Consider the following 25210-nt stretch of genomic DNA (forward strand, 5'->3'; position numbering starts at 1 on the left):
ATCTGACCACTGTCCCTTCTCTCTGAGCCATCCTGGGAAAAACATTCCCCAGATCCTTTGTAGATGTCCTCGGCTATATTTCATCCTCCTGGAAGCCTGCGTTTACCACAGGCTCTTGGCTGTGACATGAATGGTTGAGGTTGCAGGAATCATGACCTCTCAGTCATTGTTTTCCTGTTTTTAATTGTTGTGATTGTAGGAAAAAGGAAGTGACATTTACCACATGCCAGAGGCTTTATATAGTTTATCTCACTCTGTTCTCACAGTAACCCATAATAGAAAGAGACATCGCCATGCTCCTAAGGCCTCTGGGGAGACGGACTCCCAAGAAGGGGCAAGTTTTTAATGGCAACCTTTCCGCTTGAACCCAGGCATCCCCGACTTAGAGCCCAAGTTCTCTATTATATCAGAGCTGCCCTTCCCACTGCAGAAACTCACCTCCTTGAGGTAGTTAGGGGTGCAGAAGGAATGCAGCCTTTGGGAGGGGCCATAGGAGCTCACCCAGGAGACCTGGTCCTGCAGAGCCTGAGGACTAGTCATCAGGTTGAAAGGGATGGCTGATTTCTGCCCAACAAGACTTAGTGCTTCAAAGATCAGAGTCAGGGATCAACCACTCTTGTTCCTATGCCAGGAGTTCCCAGAGAACACTAACCATTCCCTGGTTTTTATTCTGTCAGTGTGGATTCACGCTGTGAGAGGGAGGGACGGGTTAGTCAACTTGGTAGACCCAGTCTGAGCTGGCCACAAACCTTCCCTGTTCAGGTAAATGGTTGTGACCATAGATGGGGCCATGTCTCTAGGCTACACAAGCCTATTATTTTCTCTTCTATTTAGAAGTTTCTGTGCCAAATGCCATGTTCACATGGGAGACTTTTGGGTGAAGGGACAAGCTGGCTGGAGCCAAGGTTGGTGGAACCTGGGTGGGGCTTCAGGGGTTTGGCTTGCCTGGAGCTGGCTGATCAGGCTAATGGCTGGCTGTATTTCAGCCCATGGCCCTGCTCGTTGGTACACAAGTACAAAGTACAGTCTTTTCTCGGGACCTCAGTTTCCCTATCAGTGAGAGATGAGGGTCTTGCCCTCCTGACTTCTCAAAGCTTTGGGAGAAGAATGCATTTGGGAGGATCTGAAGCTGCAGGCCTGACGATCCCATGGTGTCAGCTTGCTCTGTGGCAGAAGCAGTAACTGCTGGGAGACCTGCGACAAAGGGCAGAGCTCTGAAACTGGTTTCAGGCCTCCAATCTTGCACGGTACATGTCACTAGCTTGAACCGGTCTTCTGTCAGAGCCTGCACTCTCTAGGTCAAGTCGCTTGGTCCTGGCCCATCCAGATGCTGAGGAGTTGGGAGGAGGGCATCTGGTACTGAGTCCCCCCTCCCATGGTCAGGTGCAAGCAGGTTTTCCCACTCTGTGCTTATTGGCTTTGCAATGCAGGAAAACACAGTTTGCTGAAGGGACTGAAGCATAGTACAGCGTCTGTGACATGGCTCAGGTGGACCCTGGCCTCTTAGCTTTTATGGCTCGGTATCCTAGTGAGAATTTTGGGGAAAACTCATCTTTGCATTCACTGTAGGAGCTCTGTCTTAACTTCTGTAAAGTGGGCTTCCACTCAGAAGATTTTATGGTAAGAGAGCTCTGAGTTTACAGTGACATTGGATGTCATTTACCCTAGTATTCTAGGTTGGTGCTAACAAGGCCAGGAACACTTGGACACAGAGCCTCATTCTTGCAGCTCTGCAGGCCGGGTTGGATCAGGGCCCACCCTGCTGGCTTCATTTTAATATAAGCACCCATTTAAAGGCCCTCACGTTCCCTAAAAGCATATTCTGAGGACCTTGGGGTTGGTTGGGGTTTCAGAGTGTATGTACACACACGTGCGCGCGCGCGCGCACGCACACACACACACACACACACACACACACACTGTACTAAGGATTGAGCTGAGAGCCTCACATTTGCTGGGCAAATCCTCTTTCCATTTTAAAATTTGAAACAGTCTTGCTCTAACCCTGGCTGACCTTTGACTTTCTCCTTTTCCTTCCTTCTCCACTTCATTTGTTTTTTGAGTCAGGGTTTCTCTGTGTATCCTTCCCTGTCCTGGAACTAGTTTTGTAGACCAGACTGGCCTCAAACTCAGAGCTAAAGCTGCCTCTGTGAGTGCTAGGGTTAAAGGCATGCACCACCACGCCAGGTTGAACTTTCAATCCTTCTGCCTCAGCCTCCTGATTAACTGGGGTGATTTAGGCAGGTTTGCTCTTTTGGGCTGGATTCAATATGTGGGTTTGGAGAGGCATAATTCAGACTAAGACTGTTTTTGCTCCAGAATGGGAGACCCAGGGAAGAAAGGCTTGCAATTGCCGTGGGCTGGAGCTAGAACTTGGGGCCGGGTCAGGCTTCTGTGTGAGCTGATCTTGTACAACCAGAGCAGAGGAGGATGGCCTCTGCCCCAGGACTCCTCACACGTGCGACCTGTCAGAGCTCCCCAGGGGAGGACTGGGCATTGCTATTTGCCAAAGTTGTAAATCTCCTAAGCCATAAGCTGCTCCTTGGCGTCTCCCGAGTGCCCTAATGTGAAATACACATGTCCCTCCCTTTTAAGATCCAAGCAGCTTCTGAATTTCCCATCGTGTTTGCACCTAAGGATGCAATTACCATTTCCTCCCATTGTCCGTTCTGCTAGTCCCTCTTCTCCCAGCTGACGCAGGCCTCCTAGCCTGCTGGGTGAACACGCGGCCGAGAGCTTATGAAGATAGGACGGCTTCTGAAAGCCACAGGTGGCTGGTGGCCAGCGATGCTTATCAGTCCCCCCAGGACTGCTTTGAGGTTATTTTCTTCTCATCAGAAGATGTTGTATATGCCACAGAGAACGTTTCCATCAATTCTTCTGCCTCAGCTAGCGCCAACCGAGCACTGTGCTGACCATGAGTCACCCCTCGCTGTCTCTCTCCTAGGCACGCGGGTCGGCTTCTGGTGGGCTTGGGCCTTCCCAGAGGACCCTGGGTCTTTGTGGTTCTTTTCATGTCTCTGTGATGCTATCCAAGGCCCATCTTCTGAACACCATTTTCCCATTTTACCCTCAGTTAAAAACCACACACACACACACACACACACACACACACACACACACACGGTTTTCTGGCAAGGATGATGGAGTTTGCGTTTCTGCAGTTACCTTGGAAGAGCAGAGGACTAGAGTGTGTTTTGGGTTTTTGAGTGTGTGGGGAATTGTGAACTTAAAGCATCTATTGAGACCAGGTTCTCCTCTCCCACTAACAGGAAAAAATAGATGTTAAGTCACAGAGTCCTTCCTACCCTTGGCCCCAACTCAGTGCTCTTTCTGGGGTATGAATATAGGAAGCACACCAGGCCCTGTATATATCCAGGTCTGTGTGTAGTTGTAGAGGCCTAGGAACCAGACTCTTACCTCACCTGTCCTCAGTGCCCACCTGCCTGAGCATCTTTCCACATCTATAAAAATAAGAAGTCCTTCTTCCCTCTTGCAGTCTGTGGCCATGACTTTCACTTTCCTATGTTCTTAACAAATGGTTCTTGGCCACATAATAATAATAGTGATGATAATAATAGTAATAATACATGAAGTTGGCAAGGGTGTGAACTGGGGATCTTGGAGGAGTTGGGATTAAAAGGGAGTGGATATCATAGTTCATTGTATGAGCATGTGAAATCCTCAAAGGAAATGTTTAAAAAGATAAGGCAGAGGCTGTCAAGATGGCTCAGTGGGAGAGTGCTTGCCACCAAGACTAGTGACTTGAGTTTGATCCCCAAACCCACATGGAAGAAGGAAAGAACCAACTCTTGGCAGGTGCACACACATGTGCGTGTTTGTATGTATATACACATGTGCACACAAAATAAATACATCTCAAAAACAGTAGGGTGGAGAGTTGTAGAGGAGGGCATCTGACATCATCCTGTGACCTCCACGAGTGTACATACATGTTTGCAACTTCTTCCCCTCCTCCTGCCTCACAGCGGGAGTTGTATTTTAGCACATGATCCCTTGAGAGACATACTCAAACCACATTGGAACCACAGCAGAGTCATTGGAGTCCATTCCAACCAATCCCTCCTGTTGAACAGGCTGGGTGCCTAAGGCCCAGAGATGAGGCAGGCCCTCCATCCTCACCATTAGTAACGGTAATTGTGGTATGAATTTAGACATTGGCTTCACAGCACAACTGCCTGTTACCAAAATGGAGGCCATTTGGTGGTAGCGCCTCCACAGAGTCACAGCGTGGAATGCTTAGGTTCCTAGCAAATCTGGAATCCATAGTCCAGGCCCAGAGAAAGCGCCTGGCACCTCAGCGAGGCACAAACATGCTAATGTCTCTTCCTCTTGTGTTCCCTAGTGTCCGCCAAGACTTTGATGTGCCCACCAGCCATCTGATTGGAGCTCACGGATACTGCACACAGGTCAGGAAGCAATGGAGCCCACCGAGGGGATGCCAGTCAGATCCTCCCCTTCTTGAGTTTCTTCCTTCCTTCTTCATCTGATCAAACACCCTCATGCAGCTTTCATGAAGCTCTTCCGGGCTTCACTGTCTTGGAGACCTGGGAGGAATGCTCAGTTTGTTTTCCACATTTGGCATGCTTTCTACCTGCTGACTTAGGTATTTTTGGAGTCATGGGGATGCCTAAGGGGTGGGACATAGATCCACTTAAGTCTGAACTGCACAGAGCCCAGGCTGTTAGAGCATGCCCCAGCGTGGCTGGTAACCCTGGGTAGCCACATACGTCGGTTATGCTTGTAGAGGGCATCGTCTTCACAACCACTTCCCTCTGCATCTTTACAAAACAGCCCTGGCCTCTCTCATCACTCATGCTCCGTCAGGTGATGCTACCAAAGATACCCATTCAAGGTCCTGTCCAGAGTGTGTTGAGCTTCCATGCACACCTTTCTCAGCACCCCAAGGCCTTTGATCATGGCCATGTGGATCATGTTTGCATGTTGCCCTCTCTGTATTCAAGATCCAGAACTCACAGTCTTCTGACAAGCTGGGAACTAACTAGTTGTTCTGGGATTTTGACTCACCTGTGCCTAACCCTGGAAAACTACCTTGGTCCCATTCAAGGGCAAGTTTGAGGTCTGTGGTTAACAGACACCCACAAGAGGGATGTAGGGTTGGTTTCTGCCCCTCCCTGGAAGAATACCGTGGACAATGAATGTCCTCTCATCTGGCTGACTGGTGGCCTTGATCTCCTTCTCTTTGAGGGTGGAGAATGGAGCTGCCTAGACAAGGGGCAGGAGTCAAACTGGAGGCAGAGGAGGCTGAACCAGCATCATCCTGGGCTAAGTTCAAGCCTATTCTCTGGACACTCACAGAAGGAGCTGAGGCATCTTCTCCGCTCCCTGAACTCCAGTCCCCTCCCTTGTGGAAGAAGCATTTGGCCAGGTCCATGACTGATTGGCTTTGATTGCACACTAATCCAATGGGTCATGTTGAAAAGTGAGCTCTGACTCAGGCTGGGCTGGGGCTAGGGAATTTCTTTGTTATCTTCTTTCTGTTCTTTTGAGACTGTGTCTTGCTATATAGCCTAGGTTGGCCTTGAATTCCAGATCCTCCCAGCTCAGTCTCCTTAGTGCTGAGATTACAGCCATGCACCACCACACCCCGGCCCCGTAGCGGCTGATTTTCTCAGAGCTCCCTGAGGAGGGAACAGTCTGTGGCACACACTTGGAGGAGCAACGCACTAGATGGTGGTTGAGCTCCCTTACTGCAGGGTGTTCGCACTGAGGGCAGGAGGTATGTGGTGCTCCTCCTATCTCAAGAACACTTCCTGCTGGGAGGAATGTTTTGAACACTTCCCAGATGGAAGAGCAGGGGCCTTTATTCTTACTGCAAACCAGATGGAAAAACTTTCCACCTTTAAAAAAAAAAAGACTGTACTTTTCTTGGTAGCTTTTGGACATGAGGTACAGTACCCCAGCGCAGTTATTTCCTCTGAATTCTTTTATCATTTCCCCTGCAGGACACAATGAGGCCCTTCACTGTCTCCTTCCAATGGGGCCCCTTGGTGGCCATCAATGGAGGCCTAACTGTCACTGGAGCAAGGGTGTTAGCACCAGTGGAAGGTTCATGTGCCAACTCAAGGGGAAGCCCTTCTGTGAACTCTGCCCTGCAGATCTTGAGTTGGGGAGGGGTGGCGCAGTCATTCCTGTGGGCTAGGAGACAGCTGCGGTCTTGCTTGCCTTACTGGCAATGCCAGCCCTGCTGGGGGAGGGTAACACAGAGGGACTGCTTGTCTGAATGCTAGGGGTGGATTCATCAGAGTTCATCTCCAGCGTCCTTGGAAGCTACCACCTTTCAGCTGGAGTGTTTGTCCAGGCAGGGTTGCTGCCTGGGTAGCCAGGGTGGCAGAGATGTAGCGTGGCACCAAGGGTGGCAGAGATGTACTCAGCAGATGCGAGTGACAGTTCAGCTCGGTCACTTTCTGGCTACATGTCCAGGACAAGTCCTTTCATGTCTGTCAGGTTTGGTTTCTTTATTCCTAACCAGTGGTGGGACATGGGGGTTCAACCTCAGTGATACACTGTCATCACAGAGATGGAGACTCCAGAGATGCCACACTGCACTTGACACTGCCTCCAGGTCTGAGGTCACACATCTGGTGACTGCCTGGGTATGTGGCGTGAGCCACAGGGCTGCTGGATACCTAGTATCTGGGGCAAGCTGAACACCACCTTCTTGCTCCCTCCCTGCCTCCGCTCTTGTCCCTGTCCTGCTTTCCTTACCATCTCCCTGAGATCTCTTTAAGACCAGGGGCGCCTCTTTAGTGCTGCAGTGTGCAGGACTGGCTGGCTTCCTGGTCGTGAGATGTGCTGGGTCTTGTGAGATGTTATCATAGAGGGAAGCTGGGTAAAGGGAACACAGGAACTCTCTGGACTATATTTGCAACTTCTATTGAATTTAAAGTCATTTCAAACATTAAAATGCTTGTTTTTAAGGACATGATCTTTCGAGACCCTCCCACAGGTCACTCGCCAACAAAGCTGCTCTCACTTAGTTATGTGACTACGTGTCTTTGTGGAGCAGGGAAGGACTTTGTGCACATATTTTTATGGTCCCTCTCATATCCTGCATTTGGTTTCAATTGCACAGACACATCCTCGACCTCCCTAACTGGCCCAGAGCATAGAGCTGTGTTGTAACCACTCAAACATCTCCCCAGTACTGAGACTCAGAACAGGCTCCTGTGTAGTCTGTCAAGGGATGCTTGCAGATAGATGGCTGAGTCCCTCAGGGTCCTTTGATGGGAACATGGGAGCCGTTGGCAGATTTCCCTCATCAGAGCCTGTGGAAATATCAAGGCCCTACTGTCTCAACTCCGCATTCTCCTTCTTGCCTTCCATGGTCTCTCTCCTCCTCCGCCCTTTTCTCCTTGTTCCCAGCCTCCCTTCCACCCTCCCGAGGCTGATTTCAGAGATCTGACACAGCTTCCCCTTCTCTCATCAACAGGAACTCGTCAATCTTCTCCTGACCGGGAGAGCCGTGTCCAATGTTTTCAATGATGTAGTGGAGCTAGACTCAGGCGATGGGAACACCACGCTTCTCCGAGGCATCGAGGCACGCAGCGACATCGGTTTCTTATCTCTCTTTGAACACTACAATGTTTGCCAGGTACCGACATGCACTCTGGAGCCCCAGAAGCCTAGTTTCCTGGACCCATGAGATAGGAAGGGAAGCTGGTCTCTAGTTCCCAAATCTGGCTGGAGTTCAGCTCCAGCCTGAATACAGAACAGACTAGAAGAAATACGACTTCACTGCCAGTGCCACAGACACTTCAGATTCAAATGGCAGATTCTGAAGTCCAGGAAGGATAGCTGAAAAGAACTCTTAAGGGTTTTTAATGTGGCTGTGCATCAGCGTGGCTGCATCTGGGGTGTGTGTGTGTGTGTGTGGTTTGTACTCATATGCATGCATGTGTGCAGTGTGTTGAGGGAGGGCGATCTCTGGAGGCAGGAGCTTGGCATATTAGGCTTTGCATCACTTACTTTGGGCTGCTGCAATGAAATCCTACAGATGAGGTGGTGAAACAACAGAGGTGCCTCTTCCACAGTGCTAGACCCTGGCAGGTCAAGACCAAGGTGTGAGCTGGCTGGGCTTCCTCTGAAGGCGGCAGGGAGAATCTTTTCAGGCACTTCCCCTGATGGGTGGTGCTGGTTGCCTCCCCCGACGGGTGATGCATTCCAGCGCTCCTTCCAGCGCTCCTTGCTCTCCTCGCCTTATAGATGCAGCGCTCCAGGCCCTGCCTCTGCTGTCCCACTTGGCTGATTGCTCCCTGTGTCTTTGTCTCTTAGAACATCAGTAGGCTTCAGGGCACACTGCTCTGGGATGACCTCTTTTTAACCAATGGCATGCGCAGCAGCCCCAGTTCCAGAGAAGGTCTGATTCAGAGGCACTTGGGTTTGCATGCCCTTTGAGGGGGGCACAGTTCAGCCCACACAGCTTCATTTGGCCTCTTTGCTGGGGTGTGGTCCCTCTGCCTCCTTTCCTGCTGAGAAAGAAACCTTGCAAAGGCCTGGACTTTAAGTGAAGCTGATTGGACCCTAGTGACAGCACCATGGTCTGGTGGGGCTGCTCTTGATCAGACCTGTTGCCTCAGCTTCTTTCAGACCTTCTCAGAACCTCGCTCAGTGGCTTCATATGGTCCACGGTTCTGTGACTGAGGAGAGTACTGTCCCAAGGGGCAATGAGAGCCTTACTCGAGACTGAGACTACTCAGACACTAAGAGGGCCTAGTTAAGGAAGCAGGACTTACTTTATGGGGCCCCCAGTGTGCTAGGTAAATGACTTAGCAGAGTGAGAGGGAGGCGGGATTTTTGTTCCACCCTTCCTATGTGACCTCTTGTTTAGGTGTGCTGCTTTATGGACCATGTGATGGACCTCTTCCTGACCCCATACCTGAGTGATACCCCCAGTTCATGGAATGCAGATGTGTGGGGTCTAACCGCCTGGAGAGGAAAGGGGACAGTTCCTTTCTGATTGTGTTGCTGTCAGGAGTAAAGCAGCAATTTGACCCTGTGGCCAAGGAGAAGTCCTGAGAGCCTGGAGGCTCTAATCGTCTCCAGCCTGACAGTCCATGGTCTGAACAGGATGAGCTTGGCCAGTTTCATAGACTCCAGGATAACCATAGTCCCTGATGTCTTCCTATGGTCCAGGCTTCCTGTGAAAAAAATAAAATATTATGATTTGGTCAGTAGAGGGCAAATGATGGGGAAAATAGTCAAGACAAGACCACCCTTCACTCAGAATGAAGTTACTGTTGGAGAAACTTGGAGCCAATGCTGTTTTCTCATAGATTCCTTGAACTGACACGGCCCTTTTGCTGGCCAAACTAGGGAGTATTGTCCCCTGTGGAGAGTGGATAGTTTCTTGTGTTGTCCCGTGGCAATTCCACTACAGATGGAATTCTAGATACCACCTTCTCTTTCTCTCAAGAAGTCCTCAAGGCTGAGTCTTGACCTCTTCTCCCCCTAACGACCATGTAGGGCCTGGCAGCCTTCACCCTCTTGATACCACCTCCCCTCCCTTCTGTCCCTAGGTTTCAAATTAATGGAGAGAGGTTTGTTTACTCAATATAAAATATTACAGGAGACCTAGGCTTGTGATAGGTGCCTGTAATTCCAGCACTCAGGAGGATCTAGAAGCTAAGGCTAGCCTGGGGTACACGTGGAGACCCTGTCTCACAACAACAACATATAAACAACTACCCCCCAAAACCAAAAGCTGAAAAATTAACCCAAACAACAAAAACTCCAAGAGAGTCTTAGCAATTGGTTGTTCATTGATAAAAATCTAGAAGCCTACCAGTCATTTGGCAAATAAATACATGAAAAATAGCTCACATTACACTAGCAATCAAGACATGCAAATGCATTAGCCTCACAGTTTGTTTATCAGATCCACAAGAATGAGACGTAAAAGGCACAAGAAATGACGGAAGGAGGCTTGACCTGCTACAGCAAATTAAAAGACCTCAAATCCTTGACCTCAAAACGTTGGCTCTGGAAGCTATTCTCCTGAGATATACTACACCCTCTAGCACAATTCAAAAGCTGCCCATTTGCATGTTCAGAAACAGGTCATTGTTAGGGCATTCTTACTGACTTATACAGTGATTGTCAAAACTCACAGTATATACTTGTCAATGTGGAGAAATCTGAATGGCATAAGATCTCAGGAGCTAGGAGTGTGGCAGGGTATTATTATTATTTTTTTTTTACCACAATTGTCCGAGTTTATTCCTCAACACTAAAAATAAGTTTAAAAGTTCAGAATGATAAGAAACAAATAAAAGTAGCTTGTGAAGGTACAGCATGGCCCCCAGGAGAGGGCACGCCCAGCTCCCTGAGACCCCTAAGGAAGTTTCTCTGGAAAATGTCTGCTCGTGGAAAAGGCTTGTGAATGAGTCCACTCATTTGTAAGCCCTCTGGGCAGTGTTTTGTTCTTAATCTTTTGACTGTTGTTTATAAATGGCAAGCTGCCCTCTGCCCCTCATTTGGAAAATTCAGGAGCTGATGGTGCCCAGGCCTGCCCATGGCTGGCTTGAGGCTCCGTCCCTGCCTGTTGTGAGTGAATCCAGTCCCCGGCCGTGCCTCCGATGAACAGCCTCTTTGGAGCACAGAAGGGAAGCTAAGTCGGGTTATGCAGTAGTCAGGCATGCCCAAATGCGAGCAAGCCTGCGGTCCATTTGGGTGACACACAGCTGAGCAGAGAGAGTTAGGCTGAGTGTCACACGGGGCTTCCTGAGTGAAGAGGGCCTTTATTTTAGTTAAGAAAGCAGCCAGCCCTTGTCAACGTGGTCTTCCTGTGCTCCACTTTCATAGGAAAGTCCTTCATGGAGGACTTCCCGAATGCAGCCCCTCTGTCCCAGGTACCTTCAGCATTAGCTCTGAGGTGGGAGCTGCCTCACGATTCTGTGGTGGGTCCTAGAGCAAGTATGCCCTTCTCCACATTGGAAAAATAGCTTCCATTCTTTCCTTAATCCACAACGGAGGCTGTAAACACTGAGCAGCAAATATCTCATCTCCTGGGGGAGGCTGTGGATTAGGCAGGACCAGCTCAACATAGCTGAATAGCCTAGCTTGGACCGGCGAGGTGCTGCCTGGGGCACACATAGAAGAGCGGGTAGTGGGTAGCCTGCACAAAGGGTCAGAAATAGGATATCTCTTTGGAGGAAGCCTTGTGCCAGTGTGCTGGGGGTCTCTGGTTTGTTCCCACACATCCTTAGCCAGCCATGAGAGTCCCTGGCTGGGAACTTGCAGAGAGACTTTTTGCTCTGTGTTCCAGTGATGCCCTGACCTTCTCCTCCAGACTCACCACACAGCCCACTGCACACTGAATTTTTCAGACGTACAACCTGACACCAGACTGCTCACTCAACCCTCTTGCCTGGTTCCCCAGAGGGGTGAAGTCCAGTGTTAGTCCTGAGGACCTTCATTTTTCAATCATTTGTTTACACATTGGGGAGGCTCTTGGTAGGGATGCATGTGTTGGTGTCTCCAGGCAAAAGACGGACTATGGTGCTGTGGTTAAGGCGCCGGTTGCTCAGTGACATGCCCCTGGGAACCAGAAGGATGCAGGGATGTACCAACTAGCGTGGTATAGCTCTCCCGAGGGAGGACACAGAATGGGAAGACCCAGGGATAGGGGACCTGAGTGACAGTGAGAAGTGCAGCAAGAATCAGTTAGGAGGCCGTGGCTGAGCCACATACAAGTGAGGTGTGGGGGAGACTGGAGGAGAAGAGTGGGTTAGAGGACGGTGGGCTATGGCGTCACGCCACCTGGAACCAATGCTGCGTGTGAATTCCCTGTAATCCTTGTGAGGAAGCCAGCTCTAGAAGGTGTGTCTGGGCAGCAGGAGGGATTTCTAACACCACACCAAGGGTTTCTGGGAAGTCAGCCTCACCTCAACCAGTCAGCACAGTGCATCAGGTCTTCCCCTCCTTCAGGTTGGCTGCTTCCTGAAGACTCCGAGGTTCCCCATCTGGGTGGTGTGCAGCGAGAGCCACTTCAGCATCCTCTTCAGCCTACAGCCAGAACTCCTGTCCGACTGGAGGGCGGAGCGGCTCTTTGACCTGTATTACTACGATGGCTTGGCCAACCAGCAGGAGGAGATTCGGCTGACTGTGGGTAAGACACCCTGACCCATCTCTTCAGGGAGCATCCAGGCTGCTCCAGAACCAGCCTTCACATACTTTCTTGGCATACTCATGGGGGTCAGAGAGTGATACTAGGCTGTCCAGCCTGCAAGAGAGAGGCATGGATGGGCCTTGAACACTTGATGTACTAAGGGCAGAAGGTGAAGTTAAGACCATATACAAGTGTCCTTTGAGCTTTGCTGATAGGTTTGGATTGGCTTTTAAGGAAGTAGGGAGTCATGGGAGGTTTTAGAGTAGAGGAATAATGAGACCACATGTGTTCTTAGGAAAGAGTATTGCGGTTACAAAAGTAGGGCATGGGTTTGCTAGAGGCTGGAGATGAGAGGCCAGTGCACTGTCTAGGTAAGAATCAATGACCAAGAAGGAGGGAAGATCCAGAGAGCATGGTGCTCAAAGGATTGGGCTGGCTCCCTGGAGTTGCCTGTATTGGCCTTAGGAGGAGTGCATATCCTGAGATGATGCGAGTGCTTTTCTCTCCCTCCTCCCTAGATACCACCAAGACCACCCCAGAGGACAACTGCAGAGACCTTGTCCCGCCCCTTGAGCTCTGTATCAGAACCAAGTAAGTAGGTGCGGTGGGAGGGAGTGGGATGGCCACGTTGTGGTGTGGGGTGGCTGCCTGCAACCTGCTTAACCCCTGTGTGGTATAACCAGTCTGAACACTGAGCAGAGATGTCCCTGAGTTTTCTGACTTTGCAGGAGCTGCAGAATGAAAAAGAATTAGAAGAGGGCATAGATGGTCAGGTGTGGGTGGGCGGGAATGGGATGGCCACATCGTGGTGTGGGGTAGCTGCTCACAACAGCAGTACCTGCCTAACCCCTGTGTGGTATAGCCAGTCTGAACACTGAACAGAGATGTCTCTGTCTCCGAGGCACTGGGTAGGTCCTTGACACCTCATCCAGACTCTGCATTCAGGGACAGTTGCAGCCCAGGCTAGAGTTGGGAAAAGCCCATCCCCTTCTTGCTAAGCATTTTGTTGGACTCCAGGTTGGGGCTGTGCTCTGCAGAGCCTGCGGGCTGTCACTGGTAGAAGCCCCTGGCTCACTTGGCCAGCTCATCTCAAAGTCTGTAGGGATGACCGGGAGAGCTCAGTACACACTAGGGAAACAGTCAGCAGCATCTTGGGATGGAGACAAGGTTCTGGTTGCTTTTCCAGGCATGTAGTGTATGTCACGGTGGTTCTGAGCATGCGTTCTGGAGCAAGGCTGCAGGCTAGCTGTGATACACTGGGCCTCATTATCTGACTTACTTGGTCATCTGTAAGGTGGACAGTGGTAGGTTGGAGCCCAGCATGGATGACGTTTTAGCGTTAGCTTTCACTGTCATCATACTTGGTGCTCATAGCTGGTGCTGTCTCAAAAGGAATCTGTTTCCCTACAGCGAAGTGGCTGGGGCCAGAGCCACAGCCTGGCCTTGTGATTCTGACCACCTGAGATACATATGGCATACCTGGAGTCTAGGCGTGCTGCCCGTTGCACGCAAGCCTTTGAACGGTACTGAGGAAGAGAGCAGGGACTGCCTTGGCACGGTGGAAGCATCAGGAAGAGGAAGTGGGAGGGCCACAGGCATATCCCCATTGTGCCAGTTCCCTGCCCTGCCCCACAGGGATACAGCATTCCTGTAGGGTCAGAGGCTGACTGTTTTCATCAGAGAATTGGGACACATGCAGGTCGCTGTCCTTTTAAGAACAAAGAGCCACTCATTCAAGGTGATGAGTGAAGGGCTTTGAAGGGGAAAGGAGGTGACACTGGCCTTGGCTCTTGGTCCAGGCTAGTAAAGGGGGCCACAGGGCAACTTTTCTGAAGAAAAAGGGCCCCAACTACCCCCTAGGCACAGTCTCTCCCCTCCCAGACCACTGGGATGCTCCTTGATGTCTGCTTTTGACTTTCTCGTTGTACCCTTCCCACCAGTGGTACTCCTTAATCTCTTCATTGCCTACTTTTGGAAACAGTTCCTAATTGGCCAAGCATTTCCCAGCCTTGACTGGGCTTCCTGAGCTCAATCTCTTGGGCAGTTGTTTGAGGAAGGCTCAGGGTTTTGGCCTGTCTTGCCCTGAGACAGCTGGCATGGAACTCAGTTCAGAGTCATGAAACGTGGGTTTGGATCTCTTCTGTTGGTTCCTTGGTCTCATGGGACAATTCCTAACCCAGTCTACCCCAGTGACCCCTAGTGGGGGGAGCTGGAGAACAGTTTGAGTTGGGGAGTGGTGCCTGGCTTTCCTGCCTTCACTTCTACTCCCTGCCCTGGGCATAGCCCTGACATCTTCAGAAGTGTTTTCCAGTGTTTGTCATGGAGATAAATATCATTTGTATAGCATACAGGGATAGGGACATCAGGTCTATGGACTTTGGGTGTCCTAGATCCCATGGAGCCCCGGGAAGGCTAGGGGAAGCCCATTTGAATTCTGGATTACTCACTGGAAAGTCTTGCCCCAGAACTTAGGTCCTTAGACTTCTAGTCGTCAGCTTCCTTTGAAGAAAATGCTAGAACTGGAATCTCCAAGCCTCCCAGGACCTCTGTGGAGAGGCCTGAGGAGGTGAACTAGCTCCTCAGTAGTTCCTAGCTGCTACTGGTGCTACAGCCCTAGAACCACTTAAGAAAGTAGTCATTTGTTCTTTGTGTTTTGGTGTTTGTGTATATGCGTGCGTGCGTGCGTACGTGTATACACCCATGCATACTTGTGCATACTTTGGAGGCCAAGAAGAAGATAGCAGGTATCCTCCCCCCACCAAATTTCTTTAAGGCGGGGTCTCTTGTTGAACTTGGGGCTCGTGTTTTCTTGGATAGTCTAGAGCAATACTCCCATTGCAGCTGGAGTTACAGACATATATGGGGCATCTGGCTTATTGTCTGGTGTTGGGATTTGAACTCTGACCCCCATTATTGCTCAGCAAGCACTCTTAGCTGTGGAACCGTCTCTCTAGGCCCTAGGACTACTTTTGAGAAGTGCTGATTAATAATGGGTCCTATCTGTGTCCGTCTGCTTTGTGAACCTGCCTTAGTGAGTCAGCTACAAAGGGAGGTACCAAGCATGAGTGATAACCAGAGGCCAGGGAACTTTATTCCCAACACCAGGTTTTTGCCTGCTCTACTTTCTCCATTTTCTCCATTCGCCATGGTGGGTCTACCTGGCCAGTTACCCTGGGAGCTCTTTTCCAGAGTTTTTCCCAGAATTATTGCCAGAAGGCTGAGTGGGTGAGTGAAGAGTTCAGTGGTTGGGTCCCTGTCCCCTCCATTCATCAGATAACATGCCAGTGTAATGGGAAACAGCAGGCCAGGAATCCTAGTCCAAGGGGTTGGATTACAAAGGCTTTGTGTTTTGTTCTTGCTGCAGATTCTCAAACAGTTCAAAGGAGGAACTTGGGAAAGTGGCCTCTGAGGTCACTATGAGGACCTGCTGGCATTGTCTTGGCTATGGGGTTTGCGGTGAGGTGGCAAATGCCGCTGCCTGTAGACCTGTGTGGTACACATGGTACCATAGACCATCCTCAGGTCACTGCCAAGCCAGAGTCACATTTTAAATACCTGGTGAGATGCAGCCAAATGTTCCAAATCATGCCATCCATGTGTGAGAACAGTGGCTAGCTGGCGTACCTAGTGGGTAGGTGTCGTCCATGTATGAGAAGAGTGGCTAGCTGCCGCACCTAGTGGGTAGGTGCAATTTCCTTTTCATTGTGCCAACTCTCAGTGAAGCTCTGTTCTTGATTATTTAGAAGAAATAGCAGGATAAGAATTAGTTCCCACTCTCAGGGAGTTAAATCAAGTGGAAGTCAAGTTCAGAATCAGCCCTGATCAAATCCAGGGGAAGATGGCCTCTTATCCTTAAGCCCAGCCCTAGGGCCCTGCAGGAATTATGACCCACCCTATAGAATGTACCTACTGCATATCTGGCCATCTGGCAATGGACTTAGTCCACAGAGGGGTGCCAAGACACCCCCCAATCTAGCCCTTTCTTTTATAGATGGGGAGGTGCAGGTTTCCCACATGGAGGTCTACCCAGCCACTTTGAGTCACCAGCAGCTTAGACTCTCACTGTCCCAGCCCAGTGGTAGGTCACTGAGCGGACAGTGTGATTTCCTGCCACCTGGCTTTGTTGTCACGGAGGGATTACACAAGCCCAGACTCTGGGTTTTGCCTTCAGAGAACGGCACCCTAATTGGAAACATCACTAGGGCTCTGTGCTGCCCCTGCTCTTCGGTACGATGCACGCATCAGCCCCACGGGGTCTCTTGTAACCTACACAGTGTCAGGCATGTCTTTGTCATCCATCTCTTGCTCCCCCCCCCCCCCCCGTTGTTCTGAAACGACATCAGCCAAATCAGACTCTTTGGAGGTCATTTCTAACAGCACGCACTGACCTCTCCCAGGCCTCCGTCCTCACTGGAGTGAGAGAAAAATCAAACAGTTGTCAACAGGCCAGAGAGGAGAGGAAAGAACTCATAACCGGGCCTGGAGCTAGGGCCCAGATGTTTCTGTTTGGACTCTCAGACAAGAGATGGAAACTGGTTCCAGCTAGGGTCAGTGTCTGTCTCTGAGGCCTGGGAGGGCACCCGCCTCCCTCAGGAAATCCCTATCCATCTATGTACCCCACTTCCTCCTATTAGGAAGGGATACCCCACTATCCCTTGCCTGGGATCCCTATTCACAGTACCCCTTAACCACAGAAGGACCTCTCCTTGGCATCCCACCGTCTGTGTCCAACACACTCTTTGGTGTGCTGCTGTCCACGGATTCCCACTCTGCCCTGGCTCATCACATCTTATGGTTTGTCTTCCTGAACTCATTTCTGCCCATCTGTCAATCAGGTATCATTGCCTCTTTCCCAAGCTGCCGCGAGACAGAAAGTAGAACCCACAGGAGTATTCTCTGACCTTTACAAGGGGCTCTGGACATGTGGGGAAAGGCAGGCTGGAGAAGGATTGGGTGGGGGAGAAGGCGTGGGGGTGACTGCAGAACGGCGTGTGGAGTCGTGTAAAGAGTCTGGGGTTGGGGGCAGTAGGCTCCAGGGTAGATGTGCAAGAGGAGAGCTGGGGTAGAGAAGTGTCCCTATACCTCAGAACTCTGGGCGACAGGCGATATCAGCCCTTCCTGAGCCTAGCACAAGTGCTGAGAGCCACTGTCAAGTCAGATCTCTTCTGCAAGGGGGCTGGATCTGAGCCTCAAGAAGGATGGGTGGGCCAGGAGGAGGACTGGCCAAGGCCATGGGTGCCAGGGAGCACACAGGGCTGGCTCTAGAACTACTTCTAATTTTGAATGGCCCAAGGAACAGAAACTTGAGCACAAGCTGTCTGGAAGATCAAGGTCAGCAAAAGGACCCCTGGGTGCATCTTCAGCAGTCTGGAACATTGAAACCAGGCCTGCCCGCTTTTTGCTGCTGCCCCATATGGGCTCTTTTCCCACACGAAGCCCATCAGGTTCAGCAGTGGTCTGAATCAGTTCAGGCTGGAGCCCACTGTGGGGTACTGATTGCCCTGGGGTTGTGGTGGTGGTATTTGCATGCCATAGCCCTCTCTGTGATGTTACTATTGACTTTGGCAGCCTTGAAACACTTTGGGCAATTACAGTCAGGGAAAGGGCACGAAATGTCCCACAGTGAGCAGAACAGCTCCCACGCCAGAAGTATCCAGTGCCAAGGCACTTTGAAGTGTACTGTCTGCCTGCCGCCCGAGTTACTGCTGGTGACGGTGCCATTGACTCCCGCGGCACATTCAGGCACCTCTCCATCTCTCCGGTCACGTCCCTGCAGTCCGTCCTTGTTGCTGCCGCATTGGCAAAGCTCTTCTTCCTCCAGACCATGCAGAGCCACGGGCCTGCTCAGTACTTTCTGGGTTTCAGACGCTCTGATTTCTCATACCACAGCAAAGTGCTTCTCTCCGCTGCCTTTGCTCCTGGCCGGGATGGGAGGGCTGGTTTCCTCGTGAGTGACTTCAAAACCAGCCGTAGATCTAGCAGCGTGCCAGTGGGGCTTCTGTGACACAGATGTTGTTCAGTGACGGGTGAGTACAGCCCACCCCGCACTGAAGACAAATCCCATTTCGTCTGCCCGGAGCTCATGGGAAGGTAGAGGATGGCAGTCTAGACCCCAGGAACCAGGCTGAGGGTGGAGCTGTCACTCTTCAGAACGGCCTCCTTTCTGTCACCGTCTAGGAATCTGTACAGAAGATGTGTGTTTGGTTTTTTTTTAAAGATTTATTTATTTTTTGTCTGTGGGTGTTTTGTCTACATGTCCATCTGTACACAAGAAGGCATCAGATTCCATGGGGCTGCAGTTCTAGATAGACAGTTGTGAGCTACCATGTGAGTGCTGGAAATTGAACCCAGGACCTCCAGAAGAGCAGCCAGTGTTCTCAACGGCTGAGCCATCTCTTCAGGCCACTAAGATGTGGTCTTGGTACCTAAGACTTTGATGTGTATATACAAATCTTAGTAGAAGAGTAAGAGGTTTTTTTTTTTTTTTATGGTGCACTTGTCAGAACTGCAAAGACGATCAGGAAGAGATAAGTAAACATTTCAAATAGCATTATATTGTTACAGATCACTGAACTGCTGCTTACTCACTCAGTGTCTGCAGTAGATGAGCCTGCCTTCCAGAACCTGGACCCAGCCCCTCTCCACCCACACCTGCTCAGTGTGCCCGTCATAGCAAGGGACATTTTCCCTGCTCATAAACCTATGCTGCTTCCCCGGGACTTCATGAGAGTCCAATCCCCCAAATCTTACCAACAGAAGACTCCTCATGTAACAGCCAGTTTCCCCAAGTTCTGTCGAGTTGCCTACCAGTACGGTGGCCATGTCTACCACTCAGACAGTGGAACAGTGGAAGGCTACAATGTAGATGCCTTCCATCAAAGTGGGGTGTGTTCTGTCTAAGTAAACAAACCTGATAAGAGTTCGTTGGCTCCACCTGACATACAAAAGGCTCGGGGAGCTGTCTAGAGCAGCAGAGATCACTGAGTCACCCAGTTCTCCCACACCTAATAGACTAAGAGACCGACTTGGGGTTCTCACATTAGGAATGATGCGGGCAATGCTGAACGTGCATTGGCATTTGCTTCCAAACACAGGATAGGCCAGATCTTAGGAAGGCGATTCTGCCAGCGCTGGTGTTTGAAAGACCTCCTTTTGAAGTTGGTCCTGAGTAGTGTGACCAAAACAGAACCAAATGCCTCTCCTGCAGGCAGTGATGGATCAACTGCCAGAAAGCTCATGGCCCTAGGAGGTGAGGTCTTTCAGCATTGCTGGGTGCCACCAAATGACACCAAAGAGAACACAGAATTTTGGGAGCAGTCCCTCAAATTAATATTTATGTCTAAGCTGATTTTCCTCACCTACCTATTCTAGCCTTTTAAGTAGACTGTTCTTATTGTTCTGGAACATTGACTAGGGTGTACATTAGGGCAGCATTTTGTCTTGCACATGACATTCTCGCATCCTCGGTGGTTTGGGAAGTTTATCTTGTCCCTCTTGTGCCCTGGTGGGGCTGGAGTGTGATGTTAATTATTCCTGTGTGACTGTGGGCAACTTCTGTCACACAGAACTACAACTAAGATTTGTTTTTTGTGTTTTCCCAAATGACAAGAAATCTGCTTGCTTCTTTGATGGGAAATGGAATGGTATAAAACAGAAAATATGAAGCAGGGGAAATGCAGTTTATAACTCTGTCAAGAAGCTGCTTATAACCTGCAGGAAAGTGAGTTAGAAGACAGAGTGGGTGTGAATTCCGCTACCGCTGGAACAGTGTAATTTTCAGCCTGAAAACTAGAGATACTGGGGCAGCAGTGCAGAGAGCTGGAGAGGACAAAGTGCAGCCTCCCCAGAAGGAAGTAGAGATGAGTTGGTGGATGGGCTAATAAGGGTGAGCAACGTTCGGGTCCAAGATGAGCCGTTCAATTGTCACTCCATAAAAATGGGGAGGTTTCAAAGCCACCTGAGAATATAAAAATCCGAGTATGCTTAAATCTCTTCTATAAAATAGCTTAGTATTAACATATATTTCTGTAGAGTTTAGTCTCTAGATACTTATAATATCTAATATGTAATATACTTATAATAGTAGTCTCTGGATACTTATAATATCTAATATGTAATCACGTTATAATATTATTACAGAACAGTGACAAGGAAAGTCAGGTTATGCATGTTTAGTACAGGTTAGTTTCTTGGCTTGCGGGGTGTGTTTTTGTTGTGCTGTTTCTTGATGTACAGGTGGTTGAATCTGTGGGTGAGAAACCAGTGTGTTAGTTGTGTTCATAGTGCTGTGACCACCATGCACAAAAGGAACAACTTAGAAGAGAGATTTCACTTTTTTCATGGTTTTGGGGGTTCAGTCCATCTGGGTAAGGAGGGCATGCATGGTAAAGCAGCTTTAGTAGAAGGATCATGTGGCAGAGGATATTCACGTCATGGTAGACCAGAAGACCGAGTCTGACAGGAGCCAGGGCTTAGGTATCATCTCTAGAGACTACTAGTGATCTCACTTCTGGAAGGTTCCACAGCCTCCCAAAATGGCACCACAAAGACTTCAAACCATGAGCCTCTGGGGGACATGTCTCTGTGGACAGTGCCTCCTGCTCTGGTCATTCAACTGAGCACTGCAGTGCTACTGGGTGAACCTGTTTTCTCTCTCTCTCGCTCTTTTTTTTTTATGTTAAGAATAGTTTTATTTTATTTTTTTCTTTTTTTTTTAAATTTATTTATTTATTAAAGATTTCTGCCTCCTCCCCGCCACCACCTCCCATTTCCCTCCCCCTCCCCCAATCAAGTCCCCCTCCCTCATCAGCTCGAAGAGCAATCAGGGTTCCCTGACCTGTGGGAAGTCCAAGGACCTCCCATCTCCATCCAGGTCTAGTAAGGTGAGCATCCAAAGTTCCTTTCTTGGGGATTTGGGCTTTCCCAGAGAGTTGCTGAGTTAAAACAAGTACAGTTCTGTTTTTCCCTTGCCTGTGGCAGTTGGATTTTGACTTGACCTCTGGATTTGAAAACATGGTGTTGGTTACCTCTTATTAACTTCATACACTGTGAAACAATGTTAAGCCCCAGTCTCCTGCTCTGCCCTGTTGTGCTGTCTGGAAGCATCCATATTCTATTCGTGTTGTCTTAGGATGCAAACTACCCCTAATGGAAGATTTGCATAGATTCTCTATCTGCTATAAATTTGATTCCAATCAATTGTTTGGAAAATCAATTCTTGATTAGAATCAAGTGTTAGGAAATCCCCTGGTCTTACCTACAATCACTGTCCTGTTGGATCAGAGGTACGACCATTTATCTACTTAGTTCTTCTTATAAACCAATTTTCAAAACCCATCTTGTTCCTGTGGCACTCATAGCCCTCAGTAGGTCCTGTGGCACAGAAAGAAATGTCCTGGTCTATTTTTTAGCTCTCCAGCCCCCTCTGCATCGTTTCACGTTTCACTACCTTCTGGCTCCTGTCCTGAACCCCAGACACCCCAGAATGTTTCCCTGATCCTAACAGGTACCCCTGAGCGGCCATTGTCAGGTCCAGATTTACTTGGTGCCAACACCAAGCACAGTCAGCTGCGGCACAAACGGACAAGCTGCCTGTCACCCCTGTCTCCCTCTAGTTACCAGGGTCTTGGGTGTCTGTCCGTTCTGCATGCTGTATGGGTGTTAGGCTGGGTGAGAGTGTGGAAAGCTTGTGGGCAGGCTGGAGTTCGAAAGCCTCCTTCCTGGGCCCCTGCAGCTCTAACACTGTCCTGTCACTTTCCTCGTAGATGGAAGGGAGCATCCGTGAACTGGAATGGCTCTGATCCCATCCTGTGACCCTTGGATACATCAAGCTCTCTGGCTTCATCACTCATCACTGGGATGACCTCTGGACCACAGGTCATAGGGCCAAGTCTCTTAGAGGAGTCACCCTGCCTGAGTTTGCATGCCCACAGTGTCATGCAGAGTCTTCCAGATTCTTCCATGAAGGGCTGTGTTAGGGCCTGGTGCACTGCTGACGCAGCTGTGACTGCCAATGACAGGAAAGGACACTGAAGACTCTGCCTTTTGTCTGCATCCTTCCTGGATAGCCCTCTCTCCAAGGCCTCTGGTGTGGCTGGCCTTGGGGACTCTGGACACTTGTTACTACAGCTTTCATAAAGCAAAAGTCAAGTTTGTGACCAGGGCCAAGACTGTGTGGTTCATTGGTTGGTGTGAGGGGAGCACAGGTCTGTTCTCATTGTAGTTAAGGTGGGGCAGGGAGGTGGAGCGCCCCCTCCCCCCCCCGCCATGGGCAAAGTATCTCCTAGCCAAGATCTGAGGACAGGCCCTGTCCTTTGTCTCAGGGATATCCTTGTCATGACCCCTGGTCTCTCTGTTTTTCATAGGAACAGCATAGTCTAAGATACAAGCTACATAGCCTGCTGTCCAAGAGCAGCCTAAGCCCTAGAAAGCCCTAGCCAGGGAAGACCTGATTCTCCTGTGAGGTCACATGAGGATGGGGTGGGCCTAGAGGAGGCTGGAATGGGTGCAGGTAGAAAGCTACCCAGGGAGTGACTTTTTGGCCACACATGTGAGCAAAGGAGATGGGGACAAGCAGAGGGATCAAGTGTGGACTTCCCTGTGGTCATGGGGAGAACCGACTGCCCATGTGACTGGGCAGGGATTTGAAAGTACTCACATTGCAGAATAAGGAGGGAGGTTGGTTGGGAAAACGGAATGCTCTGAGCTTTGCTTGCTACGCTGGTGGATATTCCGTGGTTTTCATCAGGGAGTGTGATACGGCAGCAGTGGGAGGCTGGGGAAGAACTACAGGCTGGAGTATCTGGATCAAAGCCAGGATCTAGGGCCACTTGCTGCAGGTCACTAGAGGGACCTAGGGACAAAGCTCCAGCCCTCAAAGTCCCTGTCGTATGGCTATCCAGGGACCAAAAAATAATGATAAAGCCTGCAGGTACATTCACCCCAGCTCAGGGACCATGCAGAGGTGGGTGTTCACACACAGGGATCAAGAGAGGCTTACGGGAGTCCTAGATGCTTCATGGCAGCCCATCTTTGGCCTCCATGTGTCCCCATGGGGTTTAGGAGCCTTGCTGTTCTATGGCTGTGTCCTCTGCTGTAAGAAGACCCCTCCTTTAGGGAACTGGGGATTTGGTGGGGACAACTACAGAGCTTGTCTTGTGTTCCTCTGGATAGGGCACACGCTGTGTCCCAACTGCAGATCTTTGGAGTGACAGGGAGGAGTCAACCATGCCATAGGAGAATGGGAGGGCGGGGATGGCTATGTCCTGCACCGGGCTCCCTTGGGGCTTGCTGTGTAAACTTTAGTGGCCATTCACAGCAGGTTCCCAGTAGAAATGCTTCCTATATCTCCTTGAAATGTTTATGCATTTGTTTTCCTTGGCCAGGGATGGGCCTCTGCAGAGTGCCTGACTGAGGAAGTTGGTTTCCCTGCAGTGGCCTTGTTTATCGGCTTGGGGAGGAAAAGTATCTTTTCAATGAAACCCACTTAGTCTCCTTGCCAGGGGCTCTTTGGCAGCGCTAGAGAAAACAAACAATTCCCAGCATTGCTGCAGAAGGTTAACCCAACAAAGCACAGAGCTTGCTTTTCTAGGAGCCCACATGCAGATCCTCAGACGATGCCCTGGAGTGGAAGGTGGGCAGAACTAGGTACCAGCACTCCCAGGCTCTGAAGCCGTAACACGTTCTCAGTTACCCTCTCAGTGCTGTAGGAGCTAAACGTGTGAGGCTGTGCCTCATCACAAGTGATCATTGTCACATGGGCTCCTTGTTTTCTAGGGATGCCGTTTGTAGCCTCCTGTCGCTCATAGCCCTCTCCCAGCCTGTATTAAAACCTTTAATGCTCACATACTTGTGCGCTAAGGGTCCAGAGTTCTCTGTCTGTGTTCTCTACTTAGAGGCAAAGTTCTGAATAAGCTGGCAGTCTTTTCCCACTGACTTTCTCTGTATCTTTAGTGTCTGCTCCTTGATCTAGCTGGACAAACAGGCCTAGCTGTTGACTTCTGGCATTATGAAGAGTATATGGTGCTCTTAGGACTGGAGAGGGAAGGGGAGAGGGAGTGGGGGGAGTGGGAGGGAGATGGGAGGAGGGGAGGAGGTGGAAATTTTTAATAATAATAAAAAAGAGTATATGGAACCAATGTAATGGGTCCTTAACTCCAAAATCTCGTGAGAAAAACCCCCCTTGCCCTGGGATGACCATTTGAGCAGAGTGCTGTGGCAGTCGGTTTTCACTTTCTAGCCTGGCTGGAAAATCTAGGACTTCTAGACCCCATATTGTCTCTGGTTCTTCCAGGTCAGCTAGATACTTCTTACTGTATAGTACAGCCATCCTAGAGACTCTCTTCGCCAACAGTGGGCACACGGATAGTTCTGGGTCCTTCATTCCTGAAAATTTCTTATGCAGGGTGCAGGGTGTGTGTGTGTGTGTGTGTGTGTGTGTGTGTGTGTGTGTGTGTGTGTGAGAGAGAGAGAGAGAGAGAGAGAGAGAGAGAGAGAGAGAGACCCATTTCTCAGGATGTCTTATGCAGGGTGTGTGTTGTGTGTGTGTGTGTGTGATGCCCTACCTACTGCTTAGATAGGCCAGCTCTTCTGTGAGGGACAACCTCTCCCCTATCCCTTTGGTGGAACACCTGAGCCTTCTCTCTGGACTCCACTTGAGAACCATATGAAGCTCCACGTGGTTTTGCCTCTAAACACTGGATCAGTGCTGGCTGTGTGCTCAGAGCCTCAGCATTTTCCCTAACTCCTCCCCCAGGTGACTCAGCTGCCGTTCCTTCCATCACAAGTGACCATTGTCCATTAGGACATTGATTTTTAGGGATGAAGTGGGTAGGCTTCTATGTCTCATGGCCCTCTCCCAAACTGTATTAAAATCTTTAATGCTCAGATAGATGAGTGTTAAGGGTTCACAGTTTTCTGTTTCTGTTGCTCTACTTGGAGGTATACTCTGTGGTTTACAGCAGGCTTTCAAGGAATCATCCTGAGACCTGTTTTACTTGGCCTTAGGAGCAAGGACACATCTCTTTCTGTCCTTGCAGCTGATGCCTCTATACAAAGACT

The 25210-nt window shown here is 49.9% G+C and overlaps 1 protein-coding gene across 2 annotated transcripts in view; it reads left to right on the top strand.

Moving 5' to 3' along the window:
* Mindy4 (MINDY lysine 48 deubiquitinase 4) overlaps positions 1-24286 on the top strand; it is a 111857-nt gene extending 87571 nt beyond the window's left edge. Inside the window, exons 14-18 of one of the 2 annotated variants that reach the window (XM_075955477.1) lie at positions 4367-4430; positions 7475-7636; positions 11971-12151; positions 12670-12742; positions 21916-24286. In XM_075955477.1, the coding sequence (XP_075811592.1) occupies positions 4367-4430; positions 7475-7636; positions 11971-12151; positions 12670-12742; positions 21916-21964 (529 nt within the window). In that variant the 3' untranslated portion in view covers positions 21965-24286. The remainder of the gene's footprint in view (positions 1-4366; positions 4431-7474; positions 7637-11970; positions 12152-12669; positions 12743-21915) is intronic. The other variant, XM_075955478.1, reaches the window with a different exon arrangement.
* The last annotated feature ends 924 nt before the right edge of the window (positions 24287-25210 follow it).

Source organism: Microtus pennsylvanicus, chromosome 21 (genome assembly GCF_037038515.1).
Source record: "Microtus pennsylvanicus isolate mMicPen1 chromosome 21, mMicPen1.hap1, whole genome shotgun sequence".
NCBI classification, from domain to species: Eukaryota; Metazoa; Chordata; class Mammalia; order Rodentia; family Cricetidae; genus Microtus; species Microtus pennsylvanicus.